The sequence below is a fragment of the Syngnathus acus genome, chromosome 16 (assembly GCF_901709675.1).
Source record: "Syngnathus acus chromosome 16, fSynAcu1.2, whole genome shotgun sequence".
Lineage (NCBI taxonomy): Eukaryota > Metazoa > Chordata > Actinopteri > Syngnathiformes > Syngnathidae > Syngnathus > Syngnathus acus.
Genome location: NC_051101.1, coordinates 1,635,718 through 1,657,246, shown reverse-complemented (window position 1 = coordinate 1,657,246; position 21,529 = coordinate 1,635,718). Strand labels below are relative to the sequence as shown.

At 47.2% G+C, this 21,529-nt stretch overlaps 4 protein-coding genes across 6 annotated transcripts; 2 read left to right on the top strand and 2 right to left on the bottom strand.

Annotated features, from left to right (window-relative positions):
- The first annotated feature begins 3,823 nt into the window (after positions 1–3,823).
- tlr21 (toll-like receptor 21) lies at positions 3,824–8,069 on the top strand. The gene is made up of 2 exons (XM_037273179.1): positions 3,824–4,133; positions 5,040–8,069. Exon 2 carries the CDS (start codon positions 5,104–5,106, stop codon positions 8,047–8,049), a length of 2,946 nt encoding a protein of 981 aa, XP_037129074.1. The 5' UTR covers positions 3,824–4,133; positions 5,040–5,103; the 3' UTR covers positions 8,050–8,069.
- A 2-nt stretch (positions 8,070–8,071) lies between these two features.
- LOC119135577 lies at positions 8,072–11,230 on the bottom strand. 2 transcript variants are annotated; one of them, XM_037273301.1, is made up of 5 exons: positions 10,922–11,230; positions 10,713–10,799; positions 9,500–10,424; positions 9,203–9,348; positions 8,072–9,124 (listed from the first exon to the last, which is right to left on the bottom strand). In XM_037273301.1, exons 3-5 carry the CDS (start codon positions 10,278–10,280, stop codon positions 8,636–8,638), a joined length of 1,416 nt encoding a protein of 471 aa, XP_037129196.1. In that variant the 5' UTR covers positions 10,281–10,424; positions 10,713–10,799; positions 10,922–11,230; the 3' UTR covers positions 8,072–8,635. The 2 variants fall into 2 exon arrangements, with proteins under 2 accessions (XP_037129196.1, XP_037129195.1); XM_037273300.1 differs by having other exon boundaries at positions 9,500–10,442; positions 10,717–10,799.
- Positions 11,231–11,336: 106 nt separating this feature from the next.
- On the top strand, positions 11,337–13,480 carry pafah1b3. Of its 2 annotated transcripts, none has more exons than XM_037273416.1 (6): positions 11,337–11,493; positions 11,646–11,777; positions 12,204–12,293; positions 12,363–12,479; positions 12,550–12,672; positions 12,762–13,480. In XM_037273416.1, the coding sequence occupies exons 2-6, from the start codon at positions 11,697–11,699 to the stop codon at positions 13,020–13,022; spliced, it is 672 nt and encodes a 223-aa protein (XP_037129311.1). In that variant the 5' UTR covers positions 11,337–11,493; positions 11,646–11,696; the 3' UTR covers positions 13,023–13,480. The 2 variants fall into 2 exon arrangements, with proteins under 2 accessions (XP_037129311.1, XP_037129312.1); XM_037273417.1 differs by having other exon boundaries at positions 11,371–11,503.
- Positions 13,481–13,639: 159 nt separating this feature from the next.
- LOC119135518 (carcinoembryonic antigen-related cell adhesion molecule 5-like) lies at positions 13,640–20,603 on the bottom strand. The gene is made up of 13 exons (XM_037273171.1): positions 20,290–20,603; positions 19,927–20,220; positions 18,532–18,813; positions 18,132–18,395; positions 16,877–17,152; positions 16,559–16,810; positions 16,137–16,412; positions 15,805–16,056; positions 15,375–15,650; positions 15,056–15,307; positions 14,539–14,823; positions 14,113–14,361; positions 13,640–14,023 (listed from the first exon to the last, which is right to left on the bottom strand). Exons 1-13 carry the CDS (start codon positions 20,333–20,335, stop codon positions 13,935–13,937), a joined length of 3,093 nt encoding a protein of 1,030 aa, XP_037129066.1. The 5' UTR covers positions 20,336–20,603; the 3' UTR covers positions 13,640–13,934.
- Positions 20,604–21,529: the final 926 nt, after the last annotated feature.

The following is a 21,529-nucleotide window of genomic DNA, read 5'->3' as shown; positions in this document are numbered from 1 at the left end:
TGTCTACGAGGGGGGTAATCCGCCTCAGATCCCTCGTGGTTGACATGGAATCCAGAAAGCCATTTTCAGTTTGGGTGTCACCTAACCCCCAGCCGGGGAGGTGGGGGGCGGGACAGAGAGCACAAACGACAACCAAATCGGCCAACACAAGTTAATTTAAGGCCATAGCATAAAAATTTGTTTTTAATCGTGTCTTAAATGCTTCTACTAAGGTAGCATCTCTGCTATTTATCGGTAGGGTATTCCAAAAAAAGAATGCTCTAGACCAGTGTTTCCCAACCTTTTTTCATTCACAGCACAACTTTTTATTGGAAAAAATCTTGAGGCACACCACCAACAAAAATCTGTTAAGTGTTACACCAGCTTCTATATCATAATCAGTTATATTACAACGATAGACGTAAAGTCCTATTCCCATGTATGTATGGAGAGTTGAATAATTGAATAAAAATAAATATTAAATATTCTTTAAATTGTATTTCTTTTTTTAAATAAAAGTGACAGTTTTTAAAAAGGTTTTAGACAGTGTAAGGAATAAACTATTGAAAGTGATTGTGATTAAAATCCAAAAGAATCAACGTGACTTTGTTTACTGTTTTAGACAAGCTCTATAAATATTGCGACAATAAGAACAAAGTCACTTTTAAAGACGCTCCGCTGTTCTGAGTGGCTATCACAGTCGAGGTGTCTCGACTTGGCTGTGTATTTTATGTTGGTCAAAAATGAACAATCCAGGTTCACCGGTTGAACTGCATGCTCTGATTTCCATCGGACTACAAACGCACCACAGCCGTCATAGTGTCACTGTTAGCAAAAGCACACAGCAACACACACATAAACTGAATATGTGCCGATGCAATACAATCAGACCGACACAACATGAAATCTCATACATCTATACATATAGTATAGGCTACACAACAAACTGATGAATAACTAGTTTTGAAATCAGAGACTAGTTAAAACTGTTCAAATAGTTTAAAAAAATAAATGGTAATAAAAAAGACAATTTGTAATTGTAGTAATGACATAAAGTCGATGCAACATTTGTCTTTGTGGGCCACATAAAACAATGTAGGGGGCCGTTTCTGGCCCCCGGGCCTTGATATTGACAATAAGGCTCTAGACCCTACGGACTTCTTTTTGGCCCTCTGGGTCATTAAAAGACCAGCGTTGTGCAAACGAAGGTTTCGGGATGGAACGTAAGGTACAAGTAGGTCGACGAGCTAGGAAGGCGCTTAGAGCCATGCAATGTTTTATAGAGGACCTTGAAGCCACATATTAGGTGGACCGGGAGCTAATGTAATCTGGCTAGTATCGGGGTTATATGATCAAACCTTCTAGTCCTTGTGAGCAGTCTCGCTGCAGCCTTTTGTACCAATTGTAGACTTTTAATACTAGACTTAGGAAGACCAAAGAACAATATGTGACAGTAATCAAGGCGCGACGTAACACACGCATGTATAATAATTTCCGCGGGTTGAAAGAATCGGTAGAATCTTAGCATTATTACGGAGGTGAAAAACTCAGTTCCAGTTATGTTCTTAATGTGTTTTTGAAAGGAGAGAGTTTGGTCAAATATAACACCGAGATTGGTTACAGTATCACTTTGGGTAAGAGTACATTTATCGAGAGTTACAGTGGTTTCCTTAAACAGGTTCAAAATTCAAGATTCAAGAATTTTTATTGGCCATGTTTGAGCATGCCAAACAAGGAATTTGACTTCGGTACATCTCAGCCTCTGTTCAACATTTAGGTGACTAACAAAACTCAGGACATGTGCGAAAATTGACAAATATTCTCATACGTCCCCTGATCTTAAACTCCCAGGAGGGCAAGGAAAAACTCGAAACTCCTACTAGGGGAAATGAGAAACCTTGAGAAGAGACCACAGATGGGAGGATCCCTCTTCCAGGATGACCAGGCTGCAATGGATGCAGAGTGGACACATAGTACACATCATATAGACAATTCAAAGATAAAAAGATTAAAGATTAAAGATCAAAGATTAAAGTCCCAATGATCGTCACACACACACCTGGGTGTGGTGAAATTTGTCCTCTGCATTTAACCCACCCCCGTGTGATTTTAATCCATCCCCTGGGGGAGAGGGGAGCAGTGAGCAGCAGCGGTGCCGCGCTCGGGAATCAGTTGGTGATCTAACCCCCCAATTCCAACCAGCGTCGAGAGCAGGATGTTATTGCACAGCAATGTCTCTGAGACTCTAAAAGTGGTGTGAGTTCACCAGAGCGACAGCCTGGGGGAAGAAGCTGTCTCTGTGTCTGCTGGTTTTGGCGTACAGTGCTCTGTAACGCCGTCCGGAGGGGAGTAGTTGGAACAGACTGCAACCTGGGTGAGAAGGGTCTGTAGAAATGTTACTTGCACGTTTCCTGGTCCTGGACAGGTACAAGTCCTGGATAGATGGGAGGTTGGTTCCGATTATCTTTTCTGCAGTCTTGATTGTCCGTTGCAGTCTGTGGTTGTCTTGTTTGGTGGCCAATCCAAACCAGACAGTGATGGAGGTGCAGAGGATGGACTGGATGATGGCAGCATAGAAGGTCTTCAGCAGCTCCTGTGGCAGGTTGAACTTCCTGAGCTGTCTCAGAAAGTACAGCCTCTTCTGGGCCTTCTTCTGGACAGAGTCTATGCAGCTAGACCATTTCAGGTCCCGAGAGATTGTGGATACGAGGAACTTGAAGGTGTCTGTGGAGAGTGTTGGAATAATTGTTTTTGCAGAAGCGCTGGTCGACCTGAACCGGAGGCCTCATATGTTTGCTTAAACAAAGATCTCTGTCTAGCTCCGGAGAGTTCTTAGACTCCCTTCCTTTCTTATCTGTGAGAGGATCTCACTAGTTATGAACAGAACACCTTTATTCTTTGTTTAATTGGGTGTCATCCGCATAACATTGAAAACTAATCTTATATTTACGGACAGATCGAGCTGGACAACCAAATGCGTTACGCCGCAGACTTTATTGGAAAGAGAGAAGGGGAATGTGGCAAGCTGGAGGTCTGGCTGGGTTGAGCGACAACGTTCTGGGGGCTCGACTGGTGGACGGGAACTGTCACGCCACTACGGGTCGCACTCCACTGCGCGCCTGGCTGGCGGATGGCTGGAACCAACCTACTGTAGAGGACAACAGAGTAAGCGCACAGCAAGACAGGACGCAGCTGATAATCGTGGTTCGGGGTAAAGTGGTGGACAGGCGGCGGCGGTCAGAGAGAGGTCGTAAACAGGCAAATGGTCAGGGCGGGCGGCAGACAGAACTTGGGAGGGTCAGAAAACGGGCATGGTCGGCAACAGGAGTCGGGCAGAGAGCGCGTAGTGAGCAACTGAGGAGCATCACCAGACAGACTGACAAGGACTGGCTGGGATGACGGAGTTTAAATTACGCTGTTAATGAGGCGTGAGGTGCATGTGATTTATTTGATTGGCAGGGCGGGTCATGGAAAGCTCATTATTTCTCAATATTGACTCATTATTTATTTTGGCAATCACTCCCTTCCAATGAATCCCTTATAGATAGAGTTTTGCCCATTCTACCTTTTATGCAAGAACCACACTTGAGGCAGTTTGGCCGTTTTACGCTTGCAAGCGGAGAAAGCCATCAGTGCCCTGAGTGGTACAGAGGTGCTTAAAAGCAGTCTAATTTTCACCTCTTGCAAGGGAATATTTGTTGAGAGAAAGCAGGGTGGGGGTGAGAGTGAACAGGGGGTCACCTCTGCAAACTGGTTAATCAGTGCAGAGGGTCTTAGTGCTTTGTTTTACAAGGTTGTGGAAAGAGATAGTAGTGGATCATTTTAGATAACTAACAAGAATGTTTCCACATCATTTGGAAGGTTTCAACAAACTGAATGTGGAAAGTTAAAACCAGTCAAGGAAAGGTGGAAGGTTTTAGCAAATGATTCTAGTCTACATCCCAACATAATCATACGATCAGAGTAAGTTGTCAACCCTAACACCTTCCATCACCCAATTGTGTCTGCGTGTAATTTTCAAATGTGTTTGGATTTGTTCAACCTTTAGTTGACGTCAGCAAAGTACCGGGGAATTGTAAAGGGCAACAGTGTCATTCGTCTTCCTCTTTCAGACAGAGAAAGAAGGTGACAAGACACATTTCCTTTGATATCGGGTAAGACGACATAATACTGCAATCGTTTCATTCTTTTCCAAATAGTACTCAGATTTGCCTTTTCGTGCGGTGTTTGGTGCAGAGTGTGCAAAAGGTTGTCTTCTCACGAGGAAGTTGAAGTATTCTTTTGTTGCAATTATTTCTTCATTTTGAGCGCGAACATCTCGAGTGTAAGATAATTGTTGTTTCTTTTGTAGAATTCCAATTTTTTGTTCACCTGAATGTCACGTTCATGCCGGGACATTTTTTGATAGTGAATAATGACTTCACTCACACTATGTACACGCTGTGCTTTCACTCGAGCAAATTTCATATGGTGCATATGATTGATGTGTGTTCAACAAGCCTGTTATTTAGATATTTGTGAGGAAAAGCGGGGGAAATTGTTTTCAATTGACATCATTAAAACAATTGCACATATTGTTATGATGATCCAATATTTATTTTGTCAGGCGTATCCTTCCAATAAAAATGTCATGACCTTTAGAAATGTGTTTATATGTGTGTTGTGAAGTCATTTTCAATTAATAGAATTGTTTAATCATTCAATTACATTCATAATAAATCATACAATAGCTTTTGAGTCATTGAATTTTACATCACAGATTTATTTTTTATTTTATTTTTAATAAGCCAGCATTTCTTCTCAAACGCCGCTTGTTCTGCAGCTGACAATGAGCCAGTATTCATTCTTAAATGCTGCATGTTTAAAAAAAAAAAGAAAGACAAAGCGAAACAACAACAGTGTGCGCAGCTGGAGTCTTGTTGATAAAAAGAGAAATGACTGTTATTTATAAGGAAGTGTACCGTCAGCGTCAGACCCCAGCAGGTGGGAATGTTCCCATCGGTGACAAAAAGCAGCGTGCGTTTGATGCCACTCATGTCTTGTCCTTTTTCTCCCCTCAGATATACTCGGATGTAGGTCCAAAATTAGCCTTTGAAGGACTCAGTGCATTGAGAACGCTGAGCCATGGCGGCTCTTGTCTATCGGCTGTCGTGTCTCGCGCTAGTCTTGGCAGTGGCGGCAGCGTATACCTTCAAGAATTGCATTGAGACGAGGGACGGAGCCAGGAACCTTGGCTTCAAATGCATCCAACGTAAGGAGACCAATATCTCCGCCATCATGGATGACCTGCAGGGACATGTCATCAATCTCAGCATCTGGGGCAACTCCATCCCGCACATTCCCGACAAAGCCTTCACCCGCTTCACGGACCTTCAGCTGCTCCGGTTGGACAGCAACAATGTGAGCACCATTGACGCCTTGGCCTTCAGCGACCTGCACCAACTGAGGTCTCTCAACTTGTCCTTCAATAACATCTCTCAGTTGAGCCCCTCGCTCTTTGCGAGCTTGCACAATCTCACTTTCCTCTTGCTGAGGGGCAATCGACTCAAGCGGCTCCCGGTAGAAATTTTCTTTGCCGTGCACAAGCTTGGCACTTTAATACTGCAGGAGAATCTCCTGACAAACTTCTCAGAGATTGTCGAGTCGGTGTCCCACTTGGGGAATCTGTCGATTCTGATGCTCTGCCACAATAAGTTCACGTCTCTGGAGCACAACCGCATTGCTTTCCCCAAGTCCCTCACCAAGTTGTACCTGTATCAAAACAAATTGTCCACGTTGGGATGCCAGCGCTCCTTCCTCTCGGGGGTGGAGATCTTGGATTTGTCCTACAATTCTAGACTGACCGCTGAGGATTTTGCCGGTGTGGACCTGGAACGAACCAACTACCTCAAATTGGACACCACCGCGGTTGACGTAATCAAGCTTTTAAACATCAGTAATATCCAGGCGGGCCACGTGGACTTCACTGGCACAGGTGTGAAGAACAGCTCTCTGCTGCTTGAGCTGTGCGAGGTGCTGAGACGAAAGATGAAATATCTCAATGACCTACGCTTGGGCAACAACAACATACGGGATCTTGCAAATGACACGCTATCCCGTTGCCCCACAATCAGAATGTCTCTGGATCTATCGCGAAATCAAATAACCTCCAGGAGCCTCCAGGAAAGTAACTCAACCTGCCTCCGTTTTCTCGGCGAGAATCGATCTTTAAAAACCATCATCATGGAGAATAACAAGCTAACCAGACTTTACTCGTGCAGGAATGTGAGGCCTTTCCACAAGTTGGAGGAGCTGAAATTACGCTACAACCGAATTCTGAGTGTGTACTCCTACGCCTTCCATCACACGCCAAACGTTGTCACCCTGAATTTAAACATCAACAACATCGCCTATCTGGCTCACAAAGCGCTCAAAGGGCTGGTCAGGCTCAGGACACTGCGTCTGGACAACAACCTCCTCACCGACCTCTTCTGCGACACCTTTGAGGACTTGACTTCACTGCAGACGCTCAACCTGCGCAACAATCGTATCTCTGTCATTTTCAACAAGACCTTCTCCCGGCTTAACAATCTGGCAACGCTGGACCTGGGAGGGAACAAGATCAGCCAGATTCGGCCCGCAGGACTTGAAGGACTTCGAAACTTGTCCAACTTATACTTGGACGGAAACCACCTGAACCAGATCGACATGTGCCTCCATCCCGTGTTTGAGGGCATGCTTAAGGTCCTGGATTTGGAGAACAACTTTATTCACTTTTCCCGGCTCACCGTCATATCGCCATTTGTGAATCTCAGCAGACTCGAGGATTTGAAGTTGGGCAACCAGCGTCTCTATGGCCTCAAGCTGTTGCCACGCAAGTTTTTCCACGGCCTGGGTAACCTCACTTCTCTTTACCTCACCAACAATCAAATCTCGTACATTGCCGTTGATGCCTTTGATGAGCTCAAGCGCCTGCGTTTCCTCACACTAAACAAGTGCTGCGACGTGAACATTCCGCTACTGCCGGGCATGTTCAAGAACCTTCGCAACTTGAGCAAGTTGACTTTAGAGAACGCGGGCATCCAGAACTTCTCCCGGGAGGTGTTTGGCAATCTCAGCCGGGTGCAGTCGTTGCAGCTCAACCACAACGGGATGCAAAGCCTCGACGTGGGCATGCTGAGCGACCTGCATCGTCTGCGCTACCTGGACATACGCAACCTTCCGCTCAGCTGCACCTGCCTTAATTCACAGCTGCAGAACTGGACAGTGATTAACCAAAGGGTCCAAGTGGTCTACGTCTACAACCTACCGTGCCAGGAGGGCCAGAAGAACTTCTACAACTTTGAGACAAACGTCTGCTACATCGACCTGGGCGAGTTTCTCTTCTTCAGCACGGCGGTCGCCGCGGCTCTGTTGACAGTCATCCCGCTGCTTTACGTTAAACTCTACTGGAAAATGAAGTACGGCTACTACGTCTTTCGATCCTGGTTTGGCGAGCAGTGGCGCAAATTCAAGGAGGAGGAGGAGAATTGCACGTACGACGCATTTGTGTCATACAATTCCAACGACGAAGTGTGGGTCATGGAGCAGCTGCTGCCCAAGCTGGAAGGCACCGGCTCGTCTCTGAAACTTTGCCTGCATCACCGCGACTTTGAGCCCGGCCGGGACATTGTGGACAACATCGTGGCGGCTGTGTACAGTAGCCGCAAGACCATCTGCGTGGTGAGTCGCAATTTCATCCAGAGCGAGTGGTGCTCCCTGGAGATCCAGCTGGCCAGCTACCGGCTCTTTGACGAACACCGCGACGTGCTCCTGCTTGTCTTCCTGGAGCCCGTCTCAGAACGCCAAATGTCCTCTTACCACCGCATGCGGAAGGTCATGCTCAAAAAGACGTATCTGCAGTGGCCTTCCTCGGACTGCATCAACCCCGAGCAGGCCCAGGAGCTCTTCTGGAATCAGTTGCGTCGTGCAGTAAAGGCTGGGAGCAAACTGGAGATGGAGGACGGTGACGAAACTCGGGCGGCTCCGGACGATTTGGGAGATTCTGACACTCAGACTCTCATAGCGGATGGAAACTATTACACTTATTAAAATAACTGTGCGACTAATTAGCTTGTTAGTCATCCAGGTCATTTAATCTGCAAAAGTTGAAGTGGAATTGCAAATGAGAAAAAAAAGAAAAGAAAATGTAATTCTTGATCTAATTGGCTATTTTGGTGAACAAATGTCACAGGCGTGTTATTAAAACACAGAGGAAGCATTGGAAATTGTGAAATAAAATGTATCATGTCTCCTGCTTTGAGATACAAGCGCCTCGACTAATGAGCTTTTGAGAAAGGATGCATCGCTTGGACTGTTTTTTGCAATTTGGATTGACATTCCACATTTTCGAGGTTCATTGTGATCATTTTGGATTTTCCACTTTCACTCTTCTTTGTCTGACTGTTTATGAGAGAACAAAAAAAAGCATACGAGACGTGAACAGAAAGTGAGTTCAAAGAGAATTGATTGTAGAAAGATTCTTCTGTCGTATGTGCCAGATGAAAATCAAGGTTTGAATCTGCTTAATTATTTTTCAAAAAATGCACAACCCATCAGAATAAAGTATTTGGACTTGGGGGCAAGACTGAGCATATTATTGCTAAGAATACGTTGCCTTTTTGGGTTAATACAATAGTTAGTACAATTTCCTGTGGTAAAAGGACAAGGGCTTCGGACTTGACAAGGATGCAAATAAAGATGGAGGACTGTAAGATGGCTGGTAACGGTGGTCGTGGAAGGAGGTTAAAGGTTGTGAGAACAAAATGGGGCTTGGGAAGTACTGTTGACTTTCAAAGAAGGTTTCCCGCTCGAGGGGAAAGCTCTCAGGTGAATATCGGGCTGCAAGCTCCTGGCGGGCGCCAAGTTGCGTGCAGCTCGCCTGCGATCGACTCAACCTCCTCCGCGCAAAACAGTCCTCAAATGGACCCACAGTGTAGTCCGTTTTGGCAAAGCCGTGTGTCGCCGGTTCCGCTCGACAGGGAGGGGACAGGCCAAACAAGTGATGAATCTCTGTCGAGGAGGAGCCGAAATCCATGCTGAACTCCTCCGGCGAGACGCGAGGCCTGAAGATGTCCTCCAAGAAGCCTGCCGAGGTGTTCATGGGGCTGCTTTGCCAAGCGTCGGTCTTCTCAGAAGACAAAGTAAGGTGCAGGCGGCTAAAGGCTTTGCTACAAGAAAAAAAAAATACATCAGACATTCATACCTGGCTGAAGTGCTGCTGTGGCGAGCTCCTGAGATCCCAGGGAACGTGCTGCCTTCCCTTCCTTGTGTTTTCCAAAGCGGAAGCATCCTTGCTGCCGAAGTAGAAGTAATCCGCAGAGTGGACTTGAAATGGTGCTGGGAACGTGTCTAATAACAAAACAAAAATCCATAGCTGTTTATCAAATTAAAGGCCATAAATTAAAGGGGGTTAAAGTATGCCAGATACGAGTGCGGCATATTTTAGTTGAAGGTTCTCATGGATGATTCTGGGCTCTCTGGCGCTTGTGGCGTCACTTACCTGGCATCAAGCGTCCATCCCAGTCTTTCCGTGTGGGATATTGGACTTCTGTCCTGGGATGATGGTGGAGGTCGGTGGTTGAGTGTATGCGGAGGAGGTTCTGCTGCAAGCGCTGGCCGTGCGCCGCTCGCAGAGCCCGCACCAGCACCTCCCTGCTCTCCGCCACCAGATCCCTCTTCCTCATTAAGGGGAGGCGCAAGGCTTCGCACAGGTGCCGTGCCACCACAGCGACAGACTTACAGCCAGTGTCCTCTCTTTGGGCATGCGTGTCCGCCTTGGTTTCCACGACGACGGGCCGACAGCGAATCGGGCTAGGTGGTGGGCGCGGGTCAGGGGGGTTCTTTCTCTGCGGCGTGCATTCAGCAGAGGATGGCAGCCCCTGGCGCAAATCGTTTTTTGCTGGATGTTGTTGTTCTCTTTGGTCCGGCGTCACATCTGACGCCGGGCTGTTGTTGTCACATCCTTCCTCAGTGGCTCCGGCTTCCTCATCGGGACCACTTGCAGCAGTCATGACGTGCGAGGATGTCGCCTTTGCCTCCTTGACCCTGGCCTCCCTCTTCCCCAGTAACAGCTGCTCGATGTCGATAGACTTGACCTTGCGGTTGAAGAGGCCCACGGCGGCCGGTGAGGCGGGCCTCCGTGATGACACTGGCTTCTTGCATGGGAGCCAGCGCTTCACAGAGCGCCGGCGGCGGGGTCGATGCGCCGTCCCTCCTGCAGCCATGCCGGCAACAGCTGTGCCGGCAGCAGCCGTATGTGTGCCCGATATCCAGGTTGCCATGAGCGTGGCAGCTGCGCGCTTTGAGCTTGCAGGCGTCCTTGCTGCCTCTCACCTGACTGCGCTCCTTACGTGACTTCAGGCGTTTCACTTTGTGCTTGCTCACGTCCGCTGGGCATTTAGAGGCCCCCACGGATTGTCTCTCTGCTAAGTGGCTCATCTTGACTTGAGAGAAAAAACAAAATTAAACACGTTTGAAAATAAAATATTTCTGGGAAAAAAACTGCCATACTGCCGGTATACTCATATCACCCTATTTTAAGATACAGATGTTATACAAGTGCTGTCTGGTGGCAGTCAACTCACTTGCTGCAGAACAAGCAGCAGTTTGGCAGTCTACAATTATTTCAATTCGATCCAAAACTGAACACTGAACGCGTGCAAGTTAAGCTAACGTGGCCGCGTTGCAGATATTCGATCAAAAGTTCACTTTACTCACAAACTGGCGAGGGCGCCATCTAACGGACGTCTGCAGAGCCAAAAGAGGAGACTGACTGGTCAGGATCAAAGAGCCCACCACACCTGCAAAATCAATCCATTTTATTTTATTTTATAAAACGTGCAGTGATGGTGAACGGTACAATCGATCGCGCCCGTTAGCCGTATGCAGGTGATTGCAGCTGCAATTTAAACGGAAGACGCACCTGAATGATGTTCCTGTACTCCGCCCAAATTAACTACAAACAATTTAAGCCGCGTGAGGCGGAATTAACAGCGAACCCGACGAATGAACCTAACAATTAAATTAATTCAAAAACAACTGCCGACATCACAGCTAATTGTAAAGTTTTAACCGTCCCCCCAAATGCGACGCGTATATGCGCTAGGCATGCGCAGTGGTAGCGCTCTCAAACGTCACTCGACCGGACCATTGACACATTCCTAAAGGAGTCCCACAACGTAGCATTTTTTTTTCTCCCATTTCCCCATTTAAATTTTATGAAGCCCAGTATTAACATATGTAATATTTTTCTCCAATGGTGAATCGTGATTGTAAAACACCGCTAAGGGAATGAAATGTTTTGAAACAATTCACCGTTATCCCCACAGGATTGCAGTGGTACGGGCCATCAGCGTGAACCTCACTTCCTGAAACGGATTTGGGGAGATGATGACACGATTTTGCACTATTTAATTATCCATTTCAACGTTCACGTAAATTCTCACTGGTTTGATCTATCATATAGCCTGGCGCACAATTATTTCAACAACTAAGGTAAACGTAAGTAAGTTGAATAAAAAATAAAAAAAACTCACAAGCTAGCCGCCGGTGCTAATTTCATTGGCGTCTGAAACGACCGCCCGGTTAGCCGTGTTGTCTAGACTGTTTGTTTTCTTTTTTTCTTTCGGGTTGGGCCGTTGAAACAGAAAGAGCCAAAGTCATACGTGGCGGCTTTTAAACGCTGATCGGGGCCGACTATGAGCGCCGACGAGAAGAACCCGGCCGCCACACCCACCGCCTGTTTGGACACCCAGGGAGACGGACGATGGATGTCGATGGTGTGTTCATAACGTAATTTAAATGAGCGTAACCCCCCCCTCCTTACACACACACAAAACACAGTCACGAAATTGCAGGCAGACCGCCAAATTACATTCAATTTACATACAATTTCAAAACCTCTCTCCTAATAATTGACGCAGGGCTAGTAGTTGAATGACTACACCACAAAAATAGGTCCACTCAAAATTTCTGCCTCGGAACTTTGCCGGCGCTGTTGTACATCCACACATTACCAGTCTTCATCCAGTCTAGCCACATTTTAGTGCATTAAACTACTTATGACTGTTAAAGTCGAGCACCACCCTCTATTGGCAGAAAGGGCTGATCCAGCCGAAGCCCCACTGTGGCGGCATCACAAAAATAACATAAAAACCCTTCAATATGGCACTTCCTGTATTGATAGTTCTTCTGCCCATGTGCAGCACAACCGCTTCCTGTCCGACAGCAAAGACAAAGAACCCGACGTCCTCTTCGTTGGTGACTTTCTGGTGCAGCACATGCATCAATTTGGTGTAAGAAACCATCCTTTGTGTCCATCCTTCTAAATTTATGTTCATGTGCAAGCCAGATATGTTTTGCAGGTGTGGCGACAACTCTTCTCGCCACTCCACGCCCTCAATTTCGGAGTTGGCAGTGATGCCACGCAGCACGTGCTCTGGAGACTGACCAACGGTGAACTGGACCACATCAGCCCAAAGGTATTGTGCACATCATTAGTTTTCGGTGCATGGACACGGTGACGTCATCCCGTCGCTTCTGTCGCACCAGATCGTTGTTTTGTGGGTGGGGACTCAAAACCATGGACACACCGCAGAGCAGATCTGCGGCGGCATCATGGAAATCGTCCAAGTGGTCAAGAACAAGCTGCCGCACGCTCACACGCTCGTTCTGGTAAGTCGTCACGCCTCCGTTAAATATCAGTACTGATAGCGGCCTCTGCTTTTTTTTTTTTTCAACCTGAAAACCCCTCTTCCATGCAGGGACTCCTGCCCAGAGGTAAGTCCCCAAACCCGCTGCGTGAGCGCAACGCCGAGGTCAACCGGTTGGTGCGGGCAGCCGTCGCCGGCCTCGCTCACGCCTCCTTCCTGAACGTGGACCCGGGCTTCGTGCACTCCAACGGCAGCATCTCCCACCAGGACATGTACGACTACCTTCACCTCAGTCCGCAGGCCTACCAGGCTGTGTGTGAGCCGCTGCAAACCCACCTCAAGTCCATGCTAGACAGGTCTGCCGAGAACTGAGTAACACATACACACATGCGCACGTATAGACGACTCGCACTGGTCCCTCATACCCGCTAGCTTAGCAAGAATGACAAATAATATCGATGACAACGCATCGGTGGGCGACGTGGTTGTCAATCACTGTTACAGGTAATGGGACCAAAACACTTGAAATGAAAATAGTGAAATAATAATTATGAAATAAATGTGAAATGTTGGAGAAGGAGACTAATGTCCAAATGAAGCTCCCACTCCTGTTTTTGTCCCGTGATGACGCTCCTCCTCAGACTTTATCCATGTCCTTAAGCACTTTTTGCTGTTGTACTGTAGTTGAAAACAACAAACGCCACAAATGTGTTTGTTGCACAATTCTTGTGTCGGGAGGTGCCGCTCCAATTTGGCCTTCAGGAAAATTCCATTGCTTCAATTTGCGAGCACTGTAAGCTGAGAAGACAAATTAAAGAAAGACAACAGCATTCTTTTGGTGGGTGTGATCTTTGTGTATATTTACTGGCCGGTCTTCTGCTATGTCCTCCACTTCAGAGAAGTGCTGGTACATACTGACGTGAGTCCCGTGCCGTTCACCAGATTTGGATGTATATATCCCCAAATTAAACAAACAAAACAACACGGCCCGAGGATCAACCAGTCTTCCAAGTTTTATTGATTTCGCAGAAAATACTACAAGTCAACGCCTGATAATGTCTAAACACACATCATATGGTTTGATCTCACACGACTTTGGCCAAAAGTGCAAGAGTTGATTGTTAGCAATGGTGCCACTTTGAAAGTAGGAAAAGCACGTTCCAGTGCAGTGACAGCAATAATCACAAAGTGCTGCCGTCAAAAACGAAAATGAATAACAGATGATGTCTCCACCGCCTTTCCGAGCTGACCAACGACGGGATGCTGCAAATGATTTGGAGCTACTCAGTGGAAGAGAGCCTGGACAGACACGATCAAAACACTTATGATCACCAGATATTTGTGCGATATGGACTGGAGGGCAGAAGCAGAACCTGGAGAAAAAATGACATTTCAGAGAAATGAAGGGAATTTCTCATTTTCTGCCCATGATGGAATGTCGTTGAAGGAGAGTCGTACTCACCAAAAGGGCTGATTGACTTGCTGCGCGACATGCTGATGTTGGTGACGGGGTTGGTCGCCTTGCACGTGTAGTTGGACTCCAGCAACGGAATTTGGATGACGCTGCTCGAGGCAACGGCCGATGAGGGGATGTCATTTAGGAACCACTCGTACTCGCTTTCTGGCCGCGAATCTGCCACGCACGTGATGGTAACGGTGAAGAGTTCTTTGGACAACTCCGGACCCAAAATAGTCACGCTGAGGGGGCCGTCTGCAAGTGGAACGAGCGGTCAAACAAGCCAGAGATTTTTTTTTTTTGTAAGGTGCCAATCACAATATGTTTTACATTTATCCATTTAATAACGTTTGTCCTGATTCTGGTCGGGGTTTGAGCTGAGGCCTATTCCGGCTGTCGGTAAGCAAAAACTTCAATTTGTTCAGTACTCACAGTTGACCAGGAGCTCGTACGCGGGGCTTTTGTGAGACCCGACCAGATTGCTGGCGATACACTCATACGTGCCGTCCTCGTAGCGTGTCAAGGGCGTGAAGTGAAGCTTGTTTTCTTCCATGTGGTATTGGGAGTGATTGGTAGCGGACCAGTTTGCCGCCAGCTCTGTGCCGTTTTTCCTCCACTGGATGGACGTGTACGGCCCGTCCACTACGCACGTCAACGTGAAGTTGTCGCCGTCGATGGGAATCGTGTCGTTTTGCACCTTCACTGACTTGATGTCCTCTGAAAATGACAACTTGCTCTAAGTTGAAATTCTCCTTTTGTCAAAGAACAACTAGAGTTACAAATATTTTGCTCTCTGAACTGCCTGTTGGCTCCATCCTTCTAGCCCTTAGTTCGTTTTGTGTTTTGCTGCCATGCTCTGACCTCACGCATAAAAAATAATTTAAATTGTAACTGATGTTAGTAACCAGAACATAGAGACAGACATTTGGGCACTGTTGTGGATTCTTACCAATAACGTGGAGCATCAGGGTTCTGGTGACGTTCTTTCCTGACACGGGATTGCGGGCCATGCAGGTGTATTGTCCGCTCATGTTTAGCGTCAGAGGAGGTGTCACAAACATAGAGCTGTTGGCGACCAAGGTGATGTTGTGCCACCAGCTGAAGTGACTATCGGGCAGCGACACTGCCGAGCAGCTGAAGTTTACCGACTGTCCCTCCACGGCCACGGGTGGACCGTAAACCATCGGCGTCTCCGGTCCAACTGCAGCAATAAAGCATGAAGTTGATTTGGCACCGATGTCACCGTTTGATGTCTACGTCATACTCACAGTTGACAAGAAGCAAGTGAGGAGGGCTTAGCATGTGTTGAACCGGATTGAAAGCCCAACAATGGTACTGTCCGGAATCATTACGGTGCAGCTCGTTGAACGTGACTGTCCGGTTATCGGAGGACATGGTGATCCTGGCGTCGGTGATCAGCGGCTCTCCATTCTTTTGCCACAACACATGGTCAGCGGGCCCGGACACGTTGCACATCAACATGTAAGCGTATCCTTCCACGGGAGGATGCACGGACACATTTATGTGGACATATTTGATGTGCTCTGAAAAAAATAACACACGGGTTATTTGCTGGTTGTTTTCAGGGCTATGTATGGTATAAAATGAATATTTGTCACAGTAGCTAGTTTTAACATCTGTTGCAACTCTGATTGTCGCTATGCTGGTTCTTGGTGGAAAAAGTTCACAAGGTCTCACCGAGAACGGTCAGCACTGTATGGGCCGAGCTGTTGTCGCCAGTGACAGTGTTGCGGGCCGTGCAGGTATACGTCCCGCTCATGTTGGTGCTGAGAGCAGTTGTCTCGTACATAGAGGTGTTGGCCACATTCGTGCCATTGAAGGACCACGTGTACTGACTGAGCGGGTACGATGAGGCGCTGCAGCTGAGTGTGACGTTGCTTCCTTCCAGCGTCACGTTGGGCGACGTGACGTTAGGCATTCCGGGTCCATCTAAAACATCAAATTTGTATTCTCGTTTGTCACAGGACAGATACACTGGTGGTCGTGTCATCTCGTGTAAAAATTCTCACATATGACGTTGAGGGTATAATTTTCACTGGTGAAGCTGCTGAGAGGGTTAGAAGCATTGCACGTGTAATTGCCGTTGTGGGATAACAACAGAGGCTCAAAGGTGAGGGTGCCGTTGTTCCAGGAGAGGCTCGTGTTGCCATCCGCGTACAGCGGGTCTCCGTCTTGCGTCCAGGTGATGGACTCCACGCTTCCTACGGTCTCGCAGGTGAGGTTGAACGTGTGGTTCAGGATCGGGTTTGCGCCCGCCGCCATTACCGAGGCCATGCGCACCGGAGCTGTGGAAAGGTTGAAGCCAGGGAAGACATGGAGCATCAACATTGCCCCATACATTGGACAGGAGGTGACAAAATGTAAGCATAGAATATTGCAGTTTCTGTCAGAGGCCATTTGAGGAAATTAAATAATGAGTCACTCCACTTACCCAAAACAGTGAGCGTGTGATACGCGGTGCTGTTTTTCCCGGTGACATTGTTGAAGGCTGTGCAGGTGTATGTCCCGCTCATGTTGAGCGCCAGCGGGCCGGTCAGGTATTCGGAGGTGTCAGCCACCTTGGTTTCGTTGAAGTGCCAGCTGTACACGCTTGGAGGATGCGAGCTGCTGGAACAATTGAGGAGAACCTGGTTTCCAGTCAGGGCCATGGAGGGTCCTGTAATCACTGGCGTCTGTGGGCCGTCTTCAAAAACAATCAACACAAGATTATTTTTTACTTGAATCAGTGGACCACATGTTTTGGACTTACAGAAGACTTCCAGGGTATAGGGACTGCTGGACATGTTGCTCACTGCATTGAAAGCATGACACGTGTACTGGCCAGCATCGGAGAGCTGGGCCGGGTTCAGAGTCAGCGTCCGGTTCTCCACATCAAAGATGGTGGTATTGTCAGCGGACACCAGGTTGCCATTCTTTATCCAATGGATGACTTCTGCCTCTCCGGTTACGTGACAGTTGAGGGTGAAGGGCACATCGGCCACCGCCACTCCACCCGTGTGGTTCACCGCGACGGCCGTTATTGGCGCTGTGGGACCAATTCTTGTTTAGGGTAAAACATCATTGCAAGGAGATTTGATGTTAGTTTTGGTCTCAAATGGTGTGAGATTAACTTCTTAGCCCAAAAACATTCCAGCACTTGAGCCCGCATGAAACCGCCTCGTCATTGTTTGTGAAAGCACCACTTCAAGTGTGTTGTGAAGTGTGAGCACTACTGTCAATCTGAAAGGACAATAAATAATAGAACATCCATTTTCTACTGCTTGTCCTGTTGAGACCGCCTACTCCCTGGATTGAATGCCTGTCAATCGTAAGGACAGCAACCTTCCATTTCTCCATCCACTTATTTTCTGCAGTTTATCCGGCCACCGGTGACAGGTAGTAACTGAAACCTCCTCTAAATTGCCAGTCATTCACAGAACATGACTATCAGCCATCGAGACATCCATTTTCTACTTATTTTGTTCATGGTCATGAGTCTATCCTAGCTGACTGTAAGTGGAAGGCAAACTCCTCCTTGGATTGGTTGCCATCATGGGAAAAATATAGACCAAAAACCAGACAGCCATTTTGCGCCGCTTATCGCATGCAAGGTCACTCGTAAACTCTAACGCATAATGTCTACTTTCAAACGCTTGTTCTATTTAGTCCCAAAAAAAACTGCAACGACTGGAACCTATCCCAGTTAACTGGGTTAAAGGCACACCTGGATTGTTCATCAGTCAATCACAGGGCACAAACAGACAGAGGAGCAGCTACTATTTTTCTGCTGTTTATTGCGTTCAGGCTCTGAAACTAGAGCATCCAGAAACTGGAAACACCATCCATTTGGGGAAACTGGGCCCTGTACCAATTGAATGTTGTCCAAAGACAGACATAACCCAGAAGGGTCACCATTCAGTCCTTCGATCTAGACTACCATATATGGATTCATCTATTTGCTCATGAACGGGGGAGTTCACGGGCCACAAACAGACACTCTCCTGCAACAGAAGAGCCAACCTTACCCATGATCCTGATCATTGAGCTCACACTGCTGAACCTGGACGTGACAGAGTTGTGCAGGAGACACTGGTAGTCCCCCGAGTGGTTCTCTGCAACCATTGGTAGCTCAAGAAGTGCCCCGCTGTGGTTGAGGTTCATCCCATCCAACATCCACTGGATCGTAGCAGGGGGTTTGGACTCGGCCGAGCAAGTCAGGGTAATGTCTGAGCCCGTGATGTGGGTGTGCACCGGGGGCGAGACTGACACGGCGGCGTTTGTGGGTCCATCTGGAGGAACAAAAGGAATGGTGGGAAATAGTACTGGAGTGTGAGATATGTATATTCCAGAAACATCAGCAATGGTGCTAAAGTTTTAACGAGACCATATTTAACACCAAAAACACTTTTGTGGCCTGCAACTTACAGCTGATGTTGAATTGTGCAGACGAGGTGATTCCCTGGCTAATGCCGTTGGTCACGTTACACCTGAACGGGCCCTCGTCGTAGCGTGTCACTTTGCTGAGGGTGAGCACGGAGCCGTCATGGCTGAAGTGCACGTATTCTCCGGGCGTCACCTCGGCCGTGTTGTTGAGCCACGTGAAGGACAGGGAAGTGCCCGTGAGCACAGCGCAGGTGAGCGCCACCGTGTCATTGAACTCCACCAGGTCGGTGCCATTTGCGGACATTGTCACACCCGAAATAGGTTCTGTGGATAAAGAAGGGCTCACAAAAGTTTTTTCAAACGATTTGTAATGTGTTCAAACTTGAAGTGGGAAAAGTAGGGAGTCAAAGTATGGATTCGATTCCTTAAGTATAAGAAAAAAGTGCAGACTTAACTATATAAGATGGTTCTGGATAACTTTGCAACAACATAAAGTCAAGTTAATTTATATAGCCCTTAATCACAGAAAAGTCTCAAAGGGAGGGAGTAAAACTTAAAACCTCTGCTCACAAAATAGTTTCCCTCTTGTGTGTGTATGTTTGGAAGATACTGTAGCAGGCTCTTACAGACAGCAAAGCTCTTCTGCATTGTTACATGTCTTTGAAAGAGAAAAAAAAAAAAAAAAAACGCCGCACTATGCTGACTTTCAACTGTCACGTGGAAAGACTTGTCAAGTCATGCATCTGGTTTGCGGATGTCATATCCAAGTCAAGGTCCATACATTTTAGCCAAGTAAGCCAGAAGTCCTAAATTCAACAGCTCGAGTTTGACTACTGTCAAGTGATTAGAGTCCCCCATATCTGCTGGATTGCTCCCCAATCCACCACAGGGCTGGACAGAAACGCAGCCAGCCAGCGAGCCATCCATCTACAACTCATTCAGGTTTGGGTGCAGCTCAATCCTATCCCACCTTTCTGTGACAAAAGGCAAAATACATCCTGGCTTGCTCGCCAATCAACTGGAGAGCACATTTAGACCGTCAGTCCGCCCGCCCGTCCATCCATCCATCCATCCATCCATCCATCCATCCATCCATCCATCCATCCATCCATCCATCCATCCATCCATCCATCCATCCATCCATCCACCCATCCATCCACCCATCCATCCATCCATCCATCCATCCATCCATCCATCCATCCATCCATCCATCCATCCATCCATCCATCCATCCATCCATCCTTCTACTTCATCCTGTTCTTGGTCAAGGGAAAGTGGGATCCTACAGTACCTCAGCTGACAACAGTCCATTGCAATCAATTGAATTGGTCAACAGTCAATCAGGGCACATGCAGACAGACAACCGTGTAATCAATTCATCCATGTTCTACTGCGTATCCTGAGCTATCCAGCTACTCTCCACAAATCATGCCTTACCTTGAACCGACAGCACTAACTGTGAAGCGGAGGAACCCACGTCTTGGAGCGTGTACGTCCCGGACTCCCCCAGCCCGAGCGACATCACCGTCAACGCTGAGGTGGTGGCGTTGAACACCACCCTGCCCGTCCAGTTGGAGGCGGTGACCGCTCCGCCGGGGAATATGATGACCACCAGATGATTGTTGAAGAGCCACGCGCCCGTGCTAACTTGGTTCTGGCTGAAAAGGGTGACATTCTTCCCCACTGCTATTGGGTTCTCCGAGGCGGATATTCCTTGACCTTGCGCACGATCTACAGACAGGGAAAATGGTCTTTAGCGCTGCTTCATTATCATTTGCTTCAGAGAGATTTTAGTCTTACCTGCTGAGCAGGAAAACAGCGATATGAGCATGAGACACACTAACATGATGCGTTCCCCAAGGCCTTCTTAGCAAAACTAATTGATGACCAATCCTGCTCGCTGCCTTGATAGCAAATATTTGCTGTGCACAACTTTGTGTTGATGCAAATGCTCAACGCTGCCGCCACAAAGCCACCACGCCCTGTTTTGCCCTGATCCTCCCGGAGCTGCGCCGCAGGAGTGTCCATTTACTGTAAACCTCTCTTGTTCGGCAACTTTCCATCCACTTGTCGTGGGAGTGGGGGGAACACAATGACGCTTTCCTTTCAACGTTAACTTAAGGACCTTTGAGCTCGAGCAACATTCCTTCACACTTTGAATAAACACTGGAAAATTTGTTGTGTAATGAGCAATTTCACATCAGCCCAATCCACACATTTGTATTTGGGCAAACACAAAAATGTTTTGCCCAAATTCTATATTTTGGTGTTTAACTCACAAAAAGCAACTTTGACGAGTCTGTGAATTAAAATAGTGTTTTTGTTATGATTTAGTATGAGCAACTTGGCCATTGGATCCAATAAAACAAATCACGACGACACAAATGAAGTCTGTAAGCGAGTCAGTTAACTACTCAGTTAATCAAAAAAATACTTAAGGTCAAGAAAATGTGTTATATTGTCTGTTTGTGTTGCTGCACTATTTGTATTCACATATCTGGCTCCTGATGCCATTACTCAGACCATCTGTTGTCTTTTTCAACATGTGTTAGCTTTAAGCTAGCTAAAGGGAAAAGGTGTGTGCTTGTTTTGAATACTGTACACAAGGTGTAATTTTCCCAAGCGGCTTGAAACTTCTTTTTTGATGAATTGTTCTCTCTCTAATTTTCTGTTGCTCTTAAGATAAGGACGTTTGAGCTTGAGCAACATCGCCTCCATGTTTTACAAACACAGAAATATTTGTTGCATCATGAACAGTTTGAGGTCAGACAATTTCAGTTGGGCAAACACACAAAAATAATACCTTTTGCTAACAGTGTGTTAGTGTTTAACTAGCAAAGATGCAATTTCGTAGAGGCGGTTTTCTTTCAAATTTGTTTGCGATAAGTTCAGTGGTGGTGTTTCTGGGGAACCCTTTCCCTAGCGCTTTGGAATTTTGGGCCCTCCAAATACATGCATGAAGAACCGAAATTGGTCATGCGTGCGTGTTTGTCCATACGTACCCTTGCATTGGCCCGAGCCCAAACTAGATTAAGCGGTC